Source organism: Euleptes europaea, chromosome 7, assembly GCF_029931775.1.
Source record: "Euleptes europaea isolate rEulEur1 chromosome 7, rEulEur1.hap1, whole genome shotgun sequence".
Classification (NCBI taxonomy): Eukaryota; Metazoa; Chordata; class Lepidosauria; order Squamata; family Sphaerodactylidae; genus Euleptes; species Euleptes europaea.
The window spans coordinates 20824077-20846455 of NC_079318.1; the positions used below are offsets into that span (position 1 = coordinate 20824077).

A 22379-nucleotide genomic window follows, 5' to 3' on the forward strand; every position below is an offset into this window, starting at 1 on the left:
TGAGGAACTGGAAACAGTGGCACACGTCCTTTTTAGATGTAGTTTTTATAAGGAGGTGCATGGAAAGACATTAGGCCCTCTTTTAGATTTAGAAATGGTTCTTATCTCATCCATTTTGCTTCATAGCAACTATGTGGAGTAGGTAACGCTGAGAAAGAATGACTGGTCCAAAGTCACCCAGCAAGAAGAAGAAACTAGGAAGAGATGGACAGTTCGCTCAGCAGAGGGAAGTGGGCAGCATGGTCCCACAAGGATCAGTATTAGGACCCATGTATTTTAATTTGTTCATACATGATCTGGAATTAGGGGATGAGCATTGTTGCAGCCAAGTTTGCCAAGGAAACAAAATTATTCAGGATGATGAAAACCAAGGCTGACTGCCAGGAGCTCCAGTAGAGAACAGATAGAGGGCATTTATGCATGGTCGCTTTAACCTCCTTTATTCCCAGTTTCAGCCAGGATCAAAATTTTCAATATGCACCCTATCTCATTCCTTGGAAGCTCAACACTGTTTCGACGCAAAACGAACCCGGTTTTTCCTTTTCCTCTTCTGGCCCGAATTAAACTGTTCATCCTGGCTCATTTGGGAGTCACAGAGCGTGCATACTGCATTAGGGGGAAACACAGAAGATTGGCTTTTCTCACAGCCAATCACAAAGCAGTGTGTAAAGAGGTGGAGATTCAAGAGCTTCCTGCCTCTTGCTACCTCGGAGCTCTTTCTGAGCAAAAGAAAGGCTTTTTAAAAAGTGAGGTTTGGATTTCTCCCCCCCCCTTCTTTCAGGTAGCTCCGTTTTTTGTTCTTAAAATGCTTTTTTATGTGGCAGTTGGGTTTGGGGGGAAGGAAATCTTCTCTCATGGTAAGCCAATTACAGAGCAGCATTTAAAGGGGTGGGACTTGATTTGAGCTTGGGAGACTGCTTTTCTGTATTCATGGTTCGATTAGCACACAGTTTTGTCCCTGATCGTTCAAGCCAATGCATACAGTTTCCCCCAACTTGAGTTACTTTAATGTGCAATGAACCCAGGTCCAAGCAGGGAGATCCAGCCCATGCATAAAAGACCAGAGATAAGTTTCTCTTCCCCTCCCAAAAGGCTATAACTTGAGGTTGCCCACTGAAGTTGTTGGACAGTGGATAAAAGATGAACAAAAGTAAGTACTTCTTTACTCAACAAGTGATTAAAATGCAGAATTTGCTGCCAGATGATATAGTGATAGCATAGATGGCTTTGTAAGGGCATCAGTGACAACTAGCCATGGTGACTAAAGGGAATCTCCACATTCCAGTGATGGAATATAAGGCCTGAGCCTCTATGCCATGTTGTTGGCTGCCCCAGAATAAATGGATGGCAGGATGTGAGACAGGATGGTTGACTAGGTGGACCACTGGTTTGATCCAGGAAGAATCTTCTTATGTCGTTACGTTCTGTTGTACATAACTAAATGGTCACACTAAATATTACACACATCTCACAAATCCATCTTCTTTAAAATGTAACACGTCACCCAGGAATCTTGTGTGAGGAATAATAGTATTTGCTTCTACTGATTCTAGTAAGAGAAGTGGTATGATTGTAAATGGTTTGCTACCCAGATGCTAGTGCAGAACAAGTTTATTGATTTTCCCCCTAAAGATAAAAAAAAACTATACACAAATTAAACACAAAATTGTTATGAGTACCAAGAAGATTAACACTGCATGGGTAAAGGCTGCAATATTTTAAAATCTTATGGGAAAAGCAGCTTGTATTATTGCATCAATTGTGAGACTGCTTCCTTTCTGTTCCTCCTCAGTATTGAGGCTTTAGAAAAGCCTTCCTGGGCCCCCCAGTTCTGCGGTGCTCTGCTCCTATTGACATCAGTCCTATCGCTGGTAGCCCAAGAAAATCCATGCATAGAATTGGAGTTTGTAGTGGGGCAACATTGTGCCTTACATATTTGTTTGCAGAACATCTGGTGGGAGTTTGATGGGCTCCTTATTGGTAGTGTTGGGCATTCCAGAAGCCTTGGATTCCAGGTACTCAACTATTCCATATAAGACAATGGCCACCACCAGCACAGCCAAAACAATATACAGTTTGATGTAGACTTGTAAGAAAGTGCCGTAGCCAAAGGCGATGACAAATCCCAATGATTCCCACAGGCGATAATTAGCAAATGCGGCTTCTGTGTGTTTTTCGAATAAAACTCCATAAAGAGCTGCAAGACAATAAAAAAGAAAAAGGAAAAAAGGGGCGCAATATATTTGAGGCCTAAATCTGAACCTTACCAATGCGATTAAACTATTTTCAGGCAAGATTATGTTGAACATGTGGTAGAATGTCCATGCTTAAATGTAATCTGATATATTTATCTGTTTCAGTTTGGGTGTCTTGGGTCAAAAACGCATGGTCGCTGTAGCCTCCTTTATTCCGTACAAATTTTTGTGAACGGATGTTATCTTATTGATTGTCGGCTAAGCCCTGTTTCGACACAAAATGGACTCGGCTTTTCCCATTCCTCTTCTGGACCGAGTCAAACCGTTCTTCCTGGCTCGTCATTGGTCAATTGAAACGACCAATCACCGGAGCGGGGGGCTTGGCAAACTAACAGGAACTCCACATATCCTGCATTTTCTTTTTTCATGGATCGATTTGCACTCAGTTTCGTCCCTGCTCATTCAAGGTAATGTGCCCAGTTTCCCCCCCAGCCCGGGTTACTTTGATCCTGGCTGAAACGGGGAATAAAGGAGGTTCAGCGACCATGCGTTTTAGACCTCGGTTACTTGAAAGGACCTATCACCAGGCAACTTGTAGGGACTTGGAACAAAATAATCTCACTTGCTGGACGTCTCTTTTCTTTACCTTTCAATGCTTTCAGGTAGTGGGGGCGGGGGCAGAGAAAAAGTGTTAGTACTGTTTTGAATTTCAGCTCAGAGGCAAAGAGCAGAATTTTGAGCTAAGAATTTAGCAATTCTGACAGCAGACTGGAGGTTCATGCTGTTGTTTTGTGGTACTTGAAGGGGAATGAGTGGTCACATTCTGTACTATAGAGGTGTGTTTCTTTCTGCTACGCTTGACTTGCACATTAAAAAATTCCAGTGCTGTAAGTTTCCAGTGCTTTTTCATTCAAAAGAATTTAAACCCTGCAGTGTTGCCAAAGGACTTCTCTTCATGCACTTAACAACAGACACACATCTTGTCTTCCAGAAAAACATATAAGTGGAGTCACTAGATCTCCATTTTTAAAATATTAATGAATATATTAAGTGTTACCGATTTCCATTTCAGGTTCAGGCTGCCTCCTTATATCCTTCTGTGGAATATAAAAAGCAGACAAGCGATTTGTGCTGCTGCAGGCTAAATATGTTGCTATTCCTGGCAACTGGGGCAGAGCCTGCAAGATCTGTCTCTTCTTGATAGGAAACATCTATTCCTTCAATACTGTGTGAGCCTGGATATCTCTGTCCTTCCCTTCCTAGCTTCTAGGAAGCAATGCAGGGAGCTGAATCGCACAACAAGGGTGATGACCCATGGCTGTAAGCGGTCTGGATCCCCAGAACTGGTTCTCACAGGCATGTTTATCATTGGAGATTTGCAGCATCATGCAGTGATCTGTTTGTATGAATGGATTATCACAGATCATATCACCTCTAATATGAAGCTTTCTGAATGAAATTTGTCCACGTTTTGGTGCCACGTGTTCCACTTGCCAGTGCAAGCAGAATACTTAGGTATGGTGAAATGAAATGCTTACACACACCTATGAGTCATATGCAGATTACAGGGTTGCCAGGTCCCTCTTTGCCACTGGTGATAGGTTTTTTTTTTGGCAAAGCCTGAGGAGGGCGGGGGTTGGGGAGGGGAGGGACTTCAATGCTATAGAGTCCAATTGCCAAAACGACCATTTTCTCCAGGTGAACTGATCTCTATTGGCTGGAAATCAATTGTAATAGTAGGAGATCTCCATCCACCACCTGGAGGTTGGCAACCATAGCAGGTTAGCCTATGAACCTGTACACTGTTGGCCTAAAGTATGCTTTGAGATGCAATAATCAATATACAAAGGCTGGTTACTTTCTCTGGATGACGCACAGACTGTGTTCTTTCTTTTTGATTTGGTACTATCAGTTATGTTAATAGTTAGAAATGGCACATTGGAGAGGCTAACAAAAGGACATCTTGTCTAATTTTTAAATTGTTCAGGCTGCATTAATATCCTTTTAAAAGAGAGGTGCTGGGGAATTGAATTGTTTTCTTGCCTTCTAATTTTACAGCATGCTGTTAAATAATTCTGTTTATGCAACTGTGAGGATTATAACACAAAATTCATACATGTTTGAAGGCTGTTAATAGACGGTACCTTTTGGAAGGATTGTTATATTGTATGTGTGTAAGAATGGGTGTGTAAGAATGTTGTATTTTGTATTTTCTTTTTTCTTTTTTGTTAATAAAAATGTTTAAAAATTCATACATGGTCTGCACAGCAGCAACACTTAGATAGAACCCAAAGATATTAAACAGATTCAATACAACATATTTTGGAATACCAACATACATCTGTATGTACAAACATTGGACAAATTTGCCTATATAAATTCAGAATGATCTATGCACTCCTCCCTATGTCCTCTAGGAGGAGTTCCTGATCAATATTAGATTGCATATCCCTAAAAGAATTATTTGAACAGTGGTGCTTAGTATTCAGTGTCTTAAATTCTCTTTGGAGTGTAATGGTACTTCAATTAAGTGCTCAGTAAGATTTTACTAAGGAAAGTAGTTCTCAGACTTTACTGCTCTCACAAAATGGCTCAGTTCAGTTCCTCAAGCCTCACTGTTTACACAATCCGAAAGCACCAGAGTTTAACGTGAATTTAGGTCTGGAACCGTTTTAATGGCAAGACTCAGTCCTGAGATGTGAAATAATCACAATACATTAGTATGCACACCTAGAAATGTACTAATACGATCCCACGTATACAGTAAAAGGTAAAAGTAAAGGTCCCCTGTGCAAGCACCGGGTCATTCCTGACCCATGGGGTGACGTCACATCCCCATGTTTACTAGGCAGACTTTGTTAACGAGGTGGTTTGCCACTGCCTTCCCCAGTCATCTTCCCTTTACCCCAGCACATATATAGTAGCCATTCATAAAATAATGAACATGTTCCAAATCCAAGCAAAATTATTTTTGAAAATATCCAGTATGCTGGTTATTCTGGCCCCTCACTATCTGATTTCAGTTTTGTGGGTAGCAGGAGGGACCGGAAAAGCAAGGGGTAATGGTATGTGCAAACATGTCCATTGCAAAGACACTGGGAACAGGATTGGCCAGACAGGCATTCTTGTTGGGGTTGCCAGGTCCCTCTTCGCCACAGGCAGGAGGTTTTGGGGGTGGAGCCTGAGAAGGGCAGGTTTGGGGCGGGGAGGGACTTCAATGCCATAGAGCCCAATTGCCAAAGCTGCCACTTTCTCCAGGTGAACTGATCTCTATTGGCTGGAGATCAGTTGTAATAGCAGGACTCAGGAGACCTCCAGCTAGCACCTGGAGATTGGCAACCCTAATTCTTGTGCTCAGCATTTCCACTTTCAGCTCATCATCACAACCCCATTACACTCGTTGGGAGGGATTTCTGATGGGGTATAAGCAAGTCTTGTTCTCAAGGGAAAGAGCTGTTACAGATTTAATCGATTGATTGAGAGCACAAGACCAAGGACCCTGGAGATTTGGGGATATGACATTTTGAAAAGAGGAAACACAAAGGAAATGCAAACTCTGCCTTGCATTTCCCAGACTACAAATATGTTTACTACAAGTGTTGAATTTTGACAGATTATAATCAGGATTGCAGGATATATTCCTAAACCCTCCCACAAAATTTCTGTGTCGTTAAGAGTTTTATAAATAACAAATAATAATGCTGAAGAATTGAATTCTGCGATTTATATGTACCAAACAAGACAAATTGAGCACATATATTGATTTATCTGCATATATTATTTTTGTATGATTTGACCTGTTTTTGAAGAGCAGTGCTCGGGACTGCTATTCTCTTCTCCCTTCCTCCCGCCCACCCCCCCTGCTTCTTCTGGATTCAGAATTGCTCATGCTCTTCAAAGATGGATGGAACTGTGATTCTCAAACTGGTGGATTTTGAGTTCTGCACTTGGCTGGTACACAGCCCTAGCAAGCCACAGTGTAGCCCATTTTAGTCATTAACACCCAAGGAATGTTTCTTTAGATGTGTAATAGTTTTGTTGTTTTGTGAGACCTGATGACTGTTACTATGATCTTCCTGGGGAGTGAAACAGCAGGTATGTACAGTGATTCTTATTAATGGGGCAACTTCTATGGTTGCTATGGGCAAGCTACTTTTTTCTCACGGCTAGATGAAGCAATGACATATTTATTCGGCACAGCAAGTTAGCATAGCATTTTTATATGCCAGAAACATACCCAATTTTTAAGAATAATTCAATCTTTTAATTTTTTTGTTATGCAATATTATGAGTATGTGCTTGTTGTCTATTTATTTATTGCTGCAGCTTGAATAATGAACGTCTTAATTAGTTCCTAATGATCAGGTGTTTCCTCTGATTTTTTAAAACACAATCTGGGCTTGAGTCCTTCAGATGTAGATGATACACACACTGAAAACGGCCACTCAGTATTAAGGGAATAATGCTGCCGGTATTTTACTTCATTGATCATGAACACAACTCATAATAAATCAGGGGACTTATAAGATCTTCAGATTTCGCATATAAGATCTTGTTTGATTTTTCACAATTTATGTTTTTGAATGCCAAGACCATAAACTCTTCTTAATATTATCAGCATGATTGCTATTTTTGTTTTATTGTCTGTATTATACTGTGTTTTTAGTGCAATGTTCTCGAATGTTGTTGGTTGTATCTATAATATTACCCTTACTGTATTGCAATTGGACGTGAGTCTCAGAGAGAAAGGTGGACTATAAATGAAGCCGAATAAACAAACAAACAAATAAACAAACATTACTTGTGACAGTTCTGTTGTTGTGTTGGGACTCAGCAAGGTGCTTTGGACAGTGTCAGTTATAAGGGGATCTCTCCAATGTAAGTGGTCATAAATGATTTTGATTATTACTAACAAAACAACTTGCATTGGTGGCAATGGTACTAATATATAGTAAGCTAAAGTTCCTCATTAATTCTGATGCCGTATTAAGTAGGAATAAAGGAAAGCCACCAGTATTAGTCCCTGATGGGTTATTTATTTCCTTTAATCCTTGGTTTGAAAACAGAAACAAAACTGCAACAAAATAGATAACTAATGGCACTATAAAGCTTACTTTACTATCTTTGGCAGTATTTCCCCCCAGTTTACACTACCATGGACTTAAAAGGGTGGGACTCTGTTTAGGATTGTACTGCAAAGCTCTATTTAAATGTCATAAGAACATAAGAAAGGCCCTGCTGGATCAGACCAAGGCCCATCAAATCCAGCAGTCTGTTCACACAGTGGCCAACCAGGTGCCTCTAGGAAGCCCCCAAACAAGACGAGTTCAGCAGCACCATCCTGCCTGTGTTCCACCGCACCCAAAATAATAGGCATGCTCCTCTGATACTAGAGAGAGTAGGTATGCAGCATGACTAGTATCCATTCTAACTAACAGCCATGAATACCCCTCTCCTCCATGAATATGTCCACTCCCCTCTTAAAGCCCTCCAAGCTGGCAGCCATCACCACATCCTGGGGCAGGGAGTTCCACAAATTAACTATGCGTTGTGTGAAAAAAGACTTCCTTTTATCAGTTTTGAATCTCTCACCCTCCAGCTTTAGCAGATGACCCCGTGTTCTAGTATTATGGGAGAGGGAGAAGTCCACTCTCTCCAAACCATGCATAATTTTATAGACCTGTATCATGTCTCCCCTCAGCCGCCTTCTTTCCAAGCTAAACAGCCCTAAGCTAACAACAAATTGTTCTCAGAGTGAACAAGCCTCAGACCTTTGGGTTTGTGCTGTCTCCCTTTTCTCCTCTTGCGTGCTGAATTTTTCTTATTTTGGGAAGTCTTTGAATGGACTCCAGTCTGTTCTGTTGTCCCCATTCAGGCAACTTAACAAAGTAGGGTTTATCTCTTTCCCAATAACTGGGCTTCTAAACCAGGCTTAACCATAGTTTAGAATCCTTGTTCTTGGGAAAGGAACACAGAATTTGTTAACATACTCACTTTTGGACATCACAATAAATTTGAATTAGATTGAAGACTTCCTAAAGCAGGAAGTCTTCACTTGTGGCTTTGCTCACAAGAAGGGGTGAAGATGGTAGAACTGGGTTATATGTTGTACAATTCATGATGGAGGATATACAAAAGCATAAAGTTTTCCAAAGAATCTGCAGGTGTTAAAATTTGTAGTACTATTCACTACTGTGTTCAGTCTGAACCAGTTAAAACACTATGACTTAACCCCTTCCCTCCACAAGGACTTTGTATCTTACCTGTTTGAGGTTCAGACTTCCTATGTATGGTGCCTGGGTATATTCTAAACAGCCTTACGTAATTACTAGATGGGCTGTCCCCTTCCAGTGAGGCTGAACCTCTTGATAAGGGCTTACCATTGGTTTGTGTCTGCCAGACAGCATCAGAAACACCCCAGAGTGCAGGTATTATGAAGAATACGGCAAGGTGTTCTGGGCGAGGTTTCCAGAGCAGTAGTGTTATTATACAGGCAAAATTGATAATTGTCGCTGTTGGGATAAGAAAGATTGAGAGGAAACAATAAAGGTTATTTGCAAAGGTGGCCATTTTACAGCAGAAGAACAGTATTGTTAAATCATACTAAGGTCCACATAGGTTATTGTTCTGCTTTCAATAGTGACCCACACAGCACTGAAAGGCTGGAGGAAAGCTCCTTGGAGCATGGTACTCTCCCCAAGACCAGCCCAACCATGAATAAGATCATCTCCGTTTGTTTGTTCCCAGTTGTTTGTTCCCAGTTATCGGGCCACACAAACAAGACTTTGGAGTTAGTAATATTTCCAAGTTGTGAACAACCATTATTCCCACTATGTTTGGACCTCTGAGCTCTGTTTGAAATGAGTGTATCAACAGACCTTTTCCAATATTCTGAATAACCATGATTGTTTCCTTTCCAGCTCCAAAGTAGCAAGTAGTTTAACTTTCAACTGATCTTCTTTTGCCAGTTGTTTGTTAAAACAATGGCGAGTGATACCCAAAACGATGAGCATATCATATCTGTCAGATGAAGGGAAAGCTTGTTCCTTAGTTAGCCTTTACATACCCAGTGCAAATAAGGCTTTTCTGCCTGTGAACTGGTAAATCTTCCCAAAGAGCATCGAGCAGAGTGAATTTGTGGCTGAGAAGCAGATCATCACATAGCCAACAAAATTTATCCCAAGGGCACAGGTCACATAGGACTAGAGAGAGGAGAAAGAAATAGTATTAATATTCATCACAGCAACTTTGATTCTCTTGTTTGAGGCTAAAGACATACTGATGAGTGAATATTCAGAGGAAGTAGATTGTGACCAATAAAGCACAGTTCTGTGTGTTGCCAGAGAACCTCTGGATTTGATGTGTGGCTGCTGTGCAGTCTTTAAGGTGCTACTGGACCCTTTTCTACTACTGCAGACAGACTAACACAGCTACCCACCCACTGTGAATTATCAGGTTGGAAGGAGCAAGAGGAGATTCACTTGCATTCCTACCTTGGTATAGTCACCAGCAAGGAATCCTTGTTCAAATCCACTGTACATGGTCAAAGGAATCAGGAGACACTGGCGTACATCTTTAAGATGTCGGAATGTTGCCAGGAAAGTGGAACAGAATGATGGTGGTGTTTTCCCTTCTTTGCTCTCTTCTTTGGTGGCTGTGATCTGATCCAGAAACACGATGATCAGCAACACAGCTAGCACCCCACTACCTTCAGATTCAAAGGATAATAATAATACGAGAGTCAAAATGTGAGAGAACATTTATTTATTATTATCAAAGTTTAGTAGTGGGGTCAGATCTTTAACTTTGCCTTAGAGGCAAAGGAATTTAAATATAATCTCTGCCTCAAGCCTAAACCTTCAAGATAAAGGCAGTTGCCATGCATATTCTGTTTGTTCAGCTGTGGCCTATGTGTTATGACAGCTGGAAAAAAACAGCTGTGTACTTGCATAATAAAAACTTCTTACCCTGTTGGGTCAGGTCAGAGGTTGCACAGATGTCATTATGAAAGCCCCACCTTTGCAACAGTTAACACTGGAAGGGCATGAAACTATGCGTTCCAAGCCTCTGTCTTCAGGTTTAGTGACAGTCTTCTACAAAATTTATGTGATGAGAAAAATCAAACTTGAGTATTAGAATAAGCTTCATTCATGAGGGGAGACATGATAGCCATGTTTAAATATTTGAAGGGATGTCATGTTGATGAAGGAACTAGCTTGTTCTCTGTTGCTCCAGAGACTAGGACACGGAGTAATGGATTAAAACTAATAGAAAAATGATTCCACCTAAACATTAGGAAGAACTTCCTGACAGTGAGGGCGGTTCGATGACGGAATGCACTGCCTCGGAGGGTGAATTTGTATAATGGGAAAGTAAAGGTAAAGGTCCCCTGTGCAAGCACCGGGTCATTCCTGACCTATGGGTTGATGTCACATCCCGACGTTTCCTAGGCAGACTTTTGTTTTGCGGGTTGGTTTGCCAGTGCCATCCCCAGTCATATTCCCTTTACCCCCAGCAAGCTGGGTCCTCATTTTACCGACCTCGGAAGGATGGAAGGCTGAGTCAACCTTGAGCCGGCTACCTGAAACCAACTTCGGGATCGAGCTCAGGTCGTGAGCAGAGCTTTTGACTGCAGTACTGCAGCTTACCACTCTGCGCCACGGGGCTCCTGTAATGGGAAAGTAGGGTAGGTAAATCAATCCTATTATTTTAAGGACAATTAAAATACATTTAAATTGTGGAAGTTTTGACAACAACCGTCTTGGTTTTTTATAGACTGCAAGAGTATGGCTAAGCCTACTGAGTTTGTGAGAATAATGCAGCAAATCAAAGCTTATTCAGAGAAACACGTGCAAGTTTCATTTATATACACTGAGACCATCTACCTGTATAAATTCCAAGCAGAGTGTAGATTAAGGTATCACTTGGTTTACTTGGACTCGGAGCTTCAGTGTCATTTCCATCTAGTTTCTCCATGCAGTCAAATGCACCACAGCATGCCAGATCTGCTTCTGAGATTTCTGCTCATCCATTAATAAACCCAAGCAAAAGAAGAACTTGTTAGCAGTTACAATACAGGTCAAAATTAAGGCAATAAGAGGCAACCAACCAAGATTATATGGTAGTGGTTTTCAAATGTATTCCTAACAATTCTGAGGATCATTTCCTTGCAGATAGATCAAAGAATAATACCATCCATGGCATGGGTCAAAGCTGGACCTGCCTTGGTGCAATAACGTAACCAAGGTTACCTGGGTTTGGTTCCAGTAACTCCCCAAGTAATATACACCATAAAGCAAAAGAAGGCTTTATTAAAGAAATTTAAGAAAGGATATTAAAGCAAAGCATATAGTTCAGTGGCAGTGCAGTGGTTTCTTCAGGCAAAAGGTTTCTAGAGCATAGTATGAAATATCTTTTTTGCAGCAAAGAGGGGTAGGAAGGAAAGGGTAAAGGGATAAGGAATCTTCTCTCTAGCTGCACTTATAGAAAATTGCAGACCATAACCTCCTGACCTCAACCAATCATTGGATAGTATCCATGGAACTTTCTGGGGTGAGAGAAAGGTCTTTTATGCATGGCTGTTTCACTCACCATCACCCCTCCAAAGGCTTCGGGTCTTTTTGTTGATTATGCATGTCGTTCCTGACCATCAGAGGTCGCCTAGCTCTCCCCCTACCTCTCCTCATGTTTTGTCCGCGTTTTCAAATTTGAGACAAAACAGGTCTCTAACAATGTGGGCAAAACGTGGAGAAATGCAGGGGGAGAGTGAAGTGACCTCTGACGGTCGGAAGCGGCATGCATAATCAACACAAGATCCTAAGTCATTGGAGCCATGCACAAAAGATCTGAGCTCCCTCTCCCATACCAGATTCACAACTGAATTGTGTGAGCTAATTAAGAAGATATCCTTGACCAGCAGCCCCCAGAATGGGGGTGGCTAACACCTGAAGAGAGTCAGGGAACAGTGAGCTAAGCTGGAAAGTTCATTTTCAGTGTCCCTTTCCAAGGTGCAACTCTTCCTTTGGGACCCAGTCAAACATGATGTTCCCTTGAAGGTATCACTTCAGAATTGCTACCAGAGTCTTTAAGTTAGTTCCTTGCTATAATTTTTAGTCTTGTCAGCCAGTTGAGTTTTATCCATGACCAGCATGAAACTGGTTATTAATTGGCTGCTGTGACATATAACCCTAATCTACCCCTGAAGAGACTACTTTTATTATTGCCCTTGGATTTACTTTTAAACAGCCGTCTCTGTCTGGCCTGAGTTAATAATACTGGGCTGAACATGATGCAACTAAAAATAAAAATTCAGAATTATATAGATCTCTCTCCTTTTTGGCATCAAGTCACAGCTGATTTATGGTGACCCCGTAGGGTTTTCAAGGAAAGAGATATTCAGAGGTGGTTTGCCATTGCCTGCCTCTGTGTAGCAACCCTAGACTTCCTTGGAGGTCTCCCATCCAAATACTGACCAGGGCCAACCCTGCTTAGATTCTGAGATCTGATGAGATCAGGCTAGCCTGGGCTATCCAAGTCAGAGGAAAATATGGTAGAATATGGTGCTGGTAGAAAGCTCCATCAAGTAGCAGGCAATTTATGGCGACCTATAGGGTTTTCAAGGCAAGAGACATTCAGAGGTGGTTTGCCTTCCCTGTCTCTTTGTAGTAACCCTGGACTTCCTTGGTGGTCTTGTATCCAAGTACTAACCTGGGCTGACACTGCTTAGCTTCTGAGATATGACAAGATTGGGCTAGCTTGAGCCACCCAGGTCAGGGCATACATCTCTTGACTAAATCATTTCAGAACTAATTCTTCCTAGAGTTGTTGTATAATTTGGTCATCATAAATGGTAAAGTATGACACACATCCCCTACACACACACCACTGTTACTGTGAGTTCAATGCCATGGTTTGCAAAGATCTCCAGGTCAAGGCTAATGAGTAGCAATTACATTCATTGAGTTTGAATGGTTTCTTTCCCAAGGCACTAGCAAAACCATTTTGCTGACTTCTTATGGATCTAACCCACCTGTCTTCCATCATGCAGTGCACAAGGTAGCAAAAGTAGCATTCCATGGAGGCCTCCCATCCAGGCACTGATTGGACCTTGACCAACTTAGACTTCTACAAGGTTGCTGCAGCAGATACTTTCAGACCACAGCTGGGATCACATTTAAGTATACACGGTGGCAACATGGAGTTCTTATTGCTACTTTCAATTAAACAAATAGCAATGATAGGGGGTAAGGTTGCCAACATCCAGGTACTAGTAATCACAAACGGCTACAAGTGCTAATTGGAAGTTGTAGCAATTCAAAGCAAAAGCACCAGTAAATATTGTGCAAACAAGATGATAACACAAGTATTGCTCTTAGGAAATATATATTCAGAATAGTTCTAATAGCACAATCCAAATTGAGCAAACCTCAATAATATACAAAATGGTCTTAAAAAGACCCAGTGTGAAACCGCGAAACGTTACAAATATTTAAATCTCAGGCACAGTTGTTCAGTTCTATGAGTTCATAAAGTGCAAATGCAATAATTTAGGCAATAATTTAGGCAGCAAAAACCGGACATGACGCGATGGAAATCCGGTATAATTCCATTTCATGCGATATTTTCTCAAGCTTCATAAGTCCTTCATTGCTGTGAAGAAAAATGCATGGCTGAGTGATGCCCATTCGTTGTCTATAAAATCATTGCAGGCAAATTACATACAAAACAATATTCAGAAATTACAAAAATTACATACCATCACTTCATGAAGGGATATACCTTCCTTATACGCATGGACGGCAAAGTAAGACGTCTAAATGCTTACATTCCCCCCGCCATTTAAAAAGGCTGTGAGAGCAAGCGAACTCATTACCGTAATGATCCCAATAGCCGTGACCTATCATCAAAATACCATATTACCCTGATTAAATGTTCAATTGGTATTCTCAAAGAAAGTTAGACAAATCCATGTGTGTATTGAGTCCATGAGGAATCAAAGAGTTAAACATAAAAATAAAACGAGATTCCTGTTGAGACATGATTCTATCTACATCTGTGATGGAAAACGGTTTCCCCCTAAACTGCCATACAACAAAAAACTGCATTTCGAAGTCCTGATGTTTCTTTTCTATATAATGGGCCGTTAATGGAGCCTCTAAGTTCTGATTCCGAATCCGGGACCTGTGTTCTTGTATTCTAAGTTTTATTGGTCTCTTCGTTTTGCCCACGTAGGGCAATCCGCACGGGCATCTGATGACGTAAATTACAAATTTACTGTTACAATTTGTAAGATTTCGTAGTATGAAACGAAAACCTGTTTTCTCATCCCAAAATTCCTTTACTGGCAGCGCCTGCGCAGAAGCGCTGCAGGCGCCACATTTAAAATGGCCGGTAGTGTGGGCAGGGGATTGCTTAGTCATAATGTCAGATTTTATCAGTTTGTCTTTTATGGAGCCTGTTCTGCGGAGCCCAAATCGTGGTGGTTGGGAGCAGCCAGGAATATCTTTAACAAGATGCCAATGTTTTGAAATAATTTTTTGTATGTCCCTGGATCTATGGCTATACTGTAAAGCCGTGGTTAGTCCTGTTCTATTGTTTCCAATTCCTCTTTGTTTGGTAAGTATTTGTGTTCTGTTAAGTTCATCTGCTCGTGTTTTGCAATGCTTAATTACGGACTGTGGAAAATTTCTTTGTAATAAAGTTCTACTTAGATTTTCGGCTGCATCTTGATAGTCCTGGTCATGTGTCGCGTTCCGTTTCAAACGTAAATATTGGCCATATGGAAGATTTCTTTTGATATGTTCTGGATGAAAGGAATTAAAATGGAGTAGAGCTCCCCTGTCTGTGGGTTTTTTAAAGGGTTTAACTGCTAAATGTGAACTGGGGGATACAAAAACAGTGACATCCAAAAAATTAACTTGTTTTGAGTCAGCTGTACCAGTGAATTTAATGAATGCATTTCTCTCATTTAACCAAATTAAAAAATCGGGAAATTTATCTGCTGGCTGAAAAATAATAAAAATATCATCTATAAAACGTTTGAACAAAACCAAAGAGGAAGAAAAAGGATTATTATAAAAAATGTGAGTTTTTTCAAAATGAGACATATAGATATTAGCAATTGTGGGGGCGCATGCGCAGCCCATTGCTACACCTCTTTGTTGTAAATATATTTGGTCCTGGAAACGGAACACATTATTATCAAAAATTAAATCTAGTAGGTCCATCATGAAGTGTGTGGGTGGAATGATGTTGTTTCTAGCTTGTAGAATGTTTTCTATTATATCCCTTGCTTCACTCAGAGGGATATTAGTATATAATGATGTAACATCTAAAGTTATTAGCAAAGCATTTTCAGGGAAAACAACATTTTCAATCACGTTGATAAAATGTTTTGTGTCCATAATATAAGAAGGGGTTTGAGTACCAAAATCATGTAGATGATATTCCATAAATTGAGCAATGGGGTCAATGATTGAATTAATTCCTGCTATAATCGGACGACCCGGAGGTGGAAAACCTTTATGGATTTTTGGTAAGGTATAAAATACCGGCATTTTGGGAAATTTATTTATCAGAAAATCTGATTCTTGTTTACTTATATAGTCCATTGCTAATCCCTCATGGACAACGGTTTTAACACTAAGCATGATTTTATTGGTCGGATCACTGCCCAATTTTTTATAAGTATCCTCATCAGAAAGTTGGCGTAGATTTTCTCTTAAGTAGTCCTCTTTATTCAAAATAACAATGGCCCCTCCTTTATCAGCCTCTTTCACAATTATGTTATTATCATTGGCTAAATTCTCTATTATTGCGTGTTGAGCCGCAGTAAAGTTGTCTCCATATCCATGTTTTTTCTGTTCCATATTATTAATGTCTCTAAGGACTAAGTGTTGGAAGGAGCTAATGAGGTGGCTGCATGTGGCCGGTACAAAGGTTGATTTATTTCGAAACCTAGTATGAAAAGAGGAGGAGTTTGTACCAAAGAATTCCCTTAATTTAAGTTGACGTGTTAATTTAAAAATATCTATTCGTGTCTGAAATGCAGAGTATTTAGGACGAGGTACATAGCCTAAGCCTAAATTAAGTACCCTATTTTCCTCTGCTGTAAGAATTCTATCAGAAAGGTTTACAACTAATTCGGTCTTTTGCGGTTCCCCTTTCTGGGTAAAAAATCTCTATTGTCTTGAGCAGTGTTTCTTGATCTTAGAGAGTAATCTCTAAAGGAAGATGTACTAGAGAGACTAGAAGAGTCACTATCAGTTTGAAATCTCCTGTTGGGTTTCCTACCCCCCCTGAAGGAATTGGTATTACCATCTTGGGAGGAATCATTAGAATTAAACCAAGGGTAGACTGTATTTTTGGTGTAATCAGTTGTATCTCTATCAAACTTTTTTTGTTTATATACCTTAATGTTATCACTAAAGGTTTTCAGATCTGACTCAAGTTTTTTTATTAAATTAGTAAATTGCCCAACATTAGTATCTTTTTCCAATTTTTCTTTAAGTTTATCAGTTTCTGTCCTTAGAGGTACTACTTCTGAGTTCGCTTGTTCTACAATAAGTAGCATAAGATCAAAAGAACATTTATTTAATATAGCTATCCATTTCTTTTTAAACAAATCGTTATCCTTGAACAAGGTAGGTGCCTTGTTCATTCTTAAGCCTCTTGGAATCATTTTATTTTTTAAATAATCAGCTATAGACGCTATTGTTTGCACAATATTTACTGGTGCTTTTGCTTTGAATTGCTACAACATCCAGGTACTAGCTGGAGATCTCCTGCTATTGCAATTGATCTCCAGCCGATAGAGATCAGTTCACCTGGAGAAAATGGCTGCTTTGGCAAGTGGGCTCCATGGCATTGAAGTCCCTCTGTTCCACAAACCCCGCCTTCCTCAGGCTCTGCCCCAAAAACCTCCTGCCGGTGGTGATGAGGGACCTGGCAACCCTAATGCGGGGGGCAGGAGTGCTTGCCTGCCACTTCCAGGCAACAATATGTTTAGGCTTTCTTCCTCCTTCCAACTGTGGTTGTATTTAGCCAAGAAAACAGGAGGTGGTCCATCACTGTCTTGTAGTTAAAGGGAATGGGGTTTTCCTTTGCCTGATGGCTTGGGAAAGGATATTAGCATTTCGTTTTAGCTTTTGTGTGCATTACTTTAAGCATGAAAGGAACAAGGAAGCTCCTCCTTGGTACAGGACAGCTGCAAAACGTTACTACTTTTATGTGGTCCTTTAAAAATGCACAATTTGGTGATAATTTCATTCTTTAAGAAATTGTTATTTTCTTTAAAATTGACTAAGGATTGAGCAAAGGATACTATCATGACATCATATTTCTGTATTTTTAATCATATTTTTATGATTATTTGTAATCATCATATTCATGTATTTTTAAAATAAACTGCTTCTTTTTGGTCCTCCCTGTTGTCCCTGGAATGGATTCTGCACTATTCTGCTTGACACTGTCTCCCAGTTTGCAAAGGCAGTAATTGGGAGGGAGGGTTGGAGGGAGGGGTAATCTACTTTTCTGTAGCCTATAGCATACTATCATGACATCATACTTAATGGAAAAAGTCAGGGAAGAAAGATATATTTACCTCTGTTAGGAGACTGGCCAAACACTAAAGAAGATATAAGATTTCCCCAGACTCCAGAAGATTGGAATATCAGAAAGAAGATCCCAAAATACTGGTTGATAACATCTTTTCCAATTTTTCCTGCTTTCTGGGCATATGAGTTACCAGCAATGGTGAGATATGTGCATTTAGCAGACCAGAGAGGTGCACCTCCCAGACCCAAGATCATAGATGTTGGGATCAGTGTATACCTGCCAAAAACACATTATTTAGTTATCTCTTTTAAGCACTAACTCACCTTGAAAGACAAGCCAAAGACAGTTTATTAAAGTACTACATTGTGAATATCGAGTCATATAAACAATATTAAAGCCAACATAGTATAGTGATTAGGGTAGATTTAGGAGGCTGAGGGTCTCTAATCTGCCATGAGAGTTCATTGAGTGACCACAGGCCTGCCTGTCTGTCAACCTAACCTACCTGCTGTTGAGATGATAAAATAGAGAACAATGTTGTAAAATACCTTTGGTCCCCAGTGGAGAGAAAAGCAAGGTATAAAATTCTCACACAATCATTATTTATTTTTTCAGTAATTCTGCACTAAGACCGGCAAGGAATTGGACCATATGAAAAATCCACTACCATCTCAACTTTATCATCCTTCCCATCGTAAATAAATATCTCAACATGTCCTGGTCTCTTTCATCAAGAACAGGTCAATAAGGCAGGGCATAATTTTTATCATATTCAACTCAGGTTAAATGAAGCAATATTTAAAGAAGTTCCCACAAGAAGAAGAATTGTTTTTTATACCTCCCTTTTCTCTACCTTTAAGAAGGGTCAGAGTGGCTTACAATTTACTTCCCTTCCTTGCCCCACAACAGGCACCTTGTGAGGTAGGTGGGGCTCAGACAGTTCAGAGAGAACTGTGACTAGTCCAAGGCCACCCAGCAGGCTTTATGTGTAGGAATGGGGAAACTAATCCGGTTCACCAGATTAGAGTCCACCTCTCATGTGAGGGAGTGGGGAATCACACCCGGTTCTCCAGATTAGAGTCTGCCACTCCTAACCACTACACCACACTGGCTCATAGAACATTTTTTAAAGCACTCGTGGAGTTATGGGAGAAGGTTTAAATCCAATGGGAATCCTCAAGTATTATTAATGGAAAAAGTGAGCAAGAACAGGCAGAGACAATGTGGAGTTCCAGAACACTGTTTCCCACACATTCATTATTGGGTTCAGTCTACGAGCAAAGACATCTTGGGAGTTCTGGAGAAACAAGCAGTTCACTTTCCTCACCAGTAAGGAAGAGATATTTAAATCCTATCAAAAGATGAATTTGCCTCACAGAAATGAGAATAGATGACTGATAGGAAGATAACTGAGAGGCAGTGGTTTAGTGGTTAGAGTGTAGGATGACCCAGGTTAAGATTCCTGATTGGTCATGAAACTACTTGGGTCAGTCACTCTTCACCTAACATACCTCATGCATTGTGCAATGCAGGATGAAAGACCTATGTCTGGATGAAGGGTGGGATAAATATGTAATGCATTGATTACATGAGCCCAACTCATATTTTGTGTTTCCGTAGTGAATTTGGGTAGAAATGAAGGTACCAGGATAACAGAACAGTAGGTCAAGTAGTTTTTTCCCCTCATACCTTATTCTTTCAAGTATAAATATACTTAAACACCAGTTGTTAGATGCTGTATTTACTGGCTTCCACTTTACTTAACGTGGCTCAGGGCTTTGTTTACTAAAGGAAAAGAAGCTAGTGATCACCTAAACTACAAAAGCACAGGCTGCGAACGCAGGCCTAGTTTAAAGAATAGGCTCTACAGTGTGCGTTTATTCTGCTTTCTCATTCTTGGTCAGATTGCTTATCAAACAGTCTGGCTATGCTTAGCTGTTTTGTTCCAATGAGGGCTCATTGAAATGTAGTGGAGGGAAAGAGAACAGATCAGAGAAGCTGGGGCAGCAACTGACCTCTGTTACAAGTTGTAATGTCAGAGAATGGACTGAAAACTGAGATCTGAACACCATCTAATTACCGGGACAATTCTAAACTAAAGCCAGTCTTGTGTTCCTCATCACTAATCAATAGCAAAGCTTGAAGGCTGTATTCTGTTCCTTACTGCATCTCAATTCTTCATCATCGGGCAGAAGATGATCACTCTTGAATCTGTTGAAAGAAGGATGGAAGCCAGGCAAGAAGGAAAGAAAGACACACAGAAGTTCGGGATGCTTCTGCTCCCCTCTTACTTCAAGTCAAAGGAGAGGGCTGAACCAGGAGGTGATATGAAGCTTTCAAGCATGTTCCCTTCATGACACCAGGAGTGTCATGTTCTCGTCTATTCTTCTCTCTCTTGGCTATTAAAATGCATTTTCTCCAGATTGTGGATGGCAAGAGGAGTCCTGGTTCTTGGTGGGCTGCTGTTCTAGAGGGCCCCTGGCAGCCCTGAGCAAACTGTGCAGAGCCCAAGCACCAGAGCCCACTTCGCTCAGACCTTGGTAGCAGTGATGGCCATAGGTTCACGTGATGCCTACTTCCATGCCACCAGTGGCAATACAGGAGGAAGAAATGGGGGATTCTCCCCCGTAACTGTAACTGACCAGGCCCTAGCCGAGCAGTTCCTGCTTCATAGGGACTACTTGGGTTGGCTTTCTCCCAGGAGATTTTAACATCCCAAACTGCCCCAGAGAAAAAACATTAACCCATAAAAATAAGACATTAAGATATTCTGGTCCTGCAAAATCATGAAAAATAGTTTGCATTCTGTGATGCTATAACCTTTCAGTGAACAAAGCCCTTCTGTTTATTAAATATTTTCACCTTGGAATTTGCATGAGCATCAGGTTAGCCAACTTCTAACCTGACCCAGCTAGTTGTCCTTTTATACTGGTTTGGTCAGTTTCATCTGCAGCCAATTCCAGTTCCATGCCATGGAAAGCTTCAATGGCCCATTTCTACTTATTAAGTCTCTGTTAAAGGGACAGGACTTTTTTTCCTGGCCAGTTGGCAACCCTAATGAGCATCTATGAAGCTGCCTTATACTGAATCAGAACATTGGCCCATCCATGTCAGTACTGTTTACTTATACTGGCAGTGGCTGTCCAGGGTCTCAGACAGAGGTCTTTCACATCACCTACCACATGATCCTTTTAACTGGTGATTCTGAGGATTGAACCTGAGACCTTCTGCATGCAAAGCAGATGCTCTACCACTGAGCCATGCCCCCTCAGATGGTTGTAGCCTGCTGTATGCTGATTAGGTTGACAGTATTTTTCAACTCCCCCCCGTCCACCCAAGAGTACAACTTTCAAAGGAATCAGTAATACCAGCTGGCATGGAAGTTGCCCAAGGAGAATGCAATATAGCAGCACATGGAGCCTACAATGGTCCATTTGCATCCAAATTTCTTAATGAGCATTGGTGGGAGAAACATGGAAGACAGGATGAGAGCTCCATAGACAACGCTCAGAGAAGCAACGCCCAGGCCATTTTCAGAGTGGAGACTGCTCTGTAGAGACAAAAATGCAACAGATACAAATATTTACAGCAAACAGTTGGAGACTTGGAGTGAAGGGCAAGAAAGCACCTTCATTTACTGACTGATTTTTATTTTACAAAATGTATACACCACACTTCTGCCCTCGTGGAAGAATCTGACCTTAGTCAAAACAGGAACTAAGCAGAACCAGTCTGTTCATAGGAACACCTAGACACAATGGAAATGCAATGCTCCTGCAGTTGTTGGGAGAGGGCTATCCTGCTCTGGAAAGCAAAATATCTTGGACACTGGGGAAAGAAAGGCCCACTCCTTTCTTTCCATCTCCCCTGCCTAGCACTGCAAGTGAAGGTCTGGGACTCAGGGTCTTAGGGACCTCTCTGCTATCAGAAAGGTGTTTTCTCCCACAATAACTCAAATATTCTTTATGGTGGAGGGGAAGCCCACATTCTTTCTTACCAGGCACAAAAGCTGAGTTGGCTGGTCTTCCAAAGTTTTCAGGTAACATGGCATTTCTGTGTTTCCACCTGATGTATCTAGACTTTGTGAGTTTCTTGGGCTATATTCAATTCATTTTTTTCTAGCTTATCTTTCAATCTACATTTTTAACTCCACATGCCTACTTCAAAGCTACTGCTCATTGAAGATATCTTTCCTGTATGGACTGTTATCATCCTAGGAGAAGAAGAACCATCATTAAGTCTTCTCACCTGTAGGCTCTGGAGCCCTCCATATGCAGTAAACAGAAGCAAGAATCCAAATGAGACAACAAGAATATTCTTCAGATACTTTTCCATTTTGGGGTTAGATGAGATAAAAGTCTAGCAGTTTAAGGTCTTCAGGGAATCATTCCAGTTGCAGAGAGTTCAGGGAAGTTCGGGAAAATAGTAGCCAAGCTCTAGTTTCACTTCACCTGTAAAGCAAAAATGTTACATTAACCGTTCAGGTGGACTTTAGCTTCTGTAATGTTGAAAAACCCATAGACACTTGTTACTTATTCACCTGTTAAGAAGCATTGGCAGGACTCCAGAGAAATTTTTTTAAAAAATCTGCATTAATATATGCCCCTTTCCACTCAGCTACAGAATCAC

The 22379-nt window shown here is 40.8% G+C and overlaps 1 protein-coding gene across 1 annotated transcript; it reads right to left on the bottom strand.

Annotated features, from left to right (window-relative positions):
• Positions 1 to 1928: 1928 nt before the first annotated feature.
• LOC130480525 (protein unc-93 homolog A-like) lies at positions 1929 to 22085 on the bottom strand. Its single transcript, XM_056853084.1, has 8 exons — positions 21999 to 22085; positions 21119 to 21300; positions 17797 to 18026; positions 11081 to 11215; positions 9689 to 9903; positions 9262 to 9397; positions 8576 to 8707; positions 1929 to 2197 (listed from the first exon to the last, which is right to left on the bottom strand). The coding sequence occupies exons 1-8, from the start codon at positions 22083 to 22085 to the stop codon at positions 1929 to 1931; spliced, it is 1386 nt and encodes a 461-aa protein (XP_056709062.1).
• Between the last annotated feature and the right edge of the window lie 294 nt (positions 22086 to 22379).

What these genes read in the sequence shown, in the direction of transcription:
- LOC130480525 (XM_056853084.1), bottom strand. Translation starts at nt 22,085, where the DNA reads ATGGAAAAGTATCTGAAGAATATTCTTGTTGTCTCATTTGGATTCTTG. An exon ending in GAGGGCTCCAGAGCCTACAG is followed by an intron (nt 21,301 to 21,998) that starts GTGAGAAGACTT and finishes TTGTCTCTACAG; the next exon opens with AGCAGTCTCCACTCTGAAAA. An exon ending in TCTGCTTGGAATTTATACAG is followed by an intron (nt 9,904 to 11,080) that starts GTAGATGGTCTC and finishes TTGAATCTGAAG; the next exon opens with GTAGTGGGGTGCTAGCTGTG.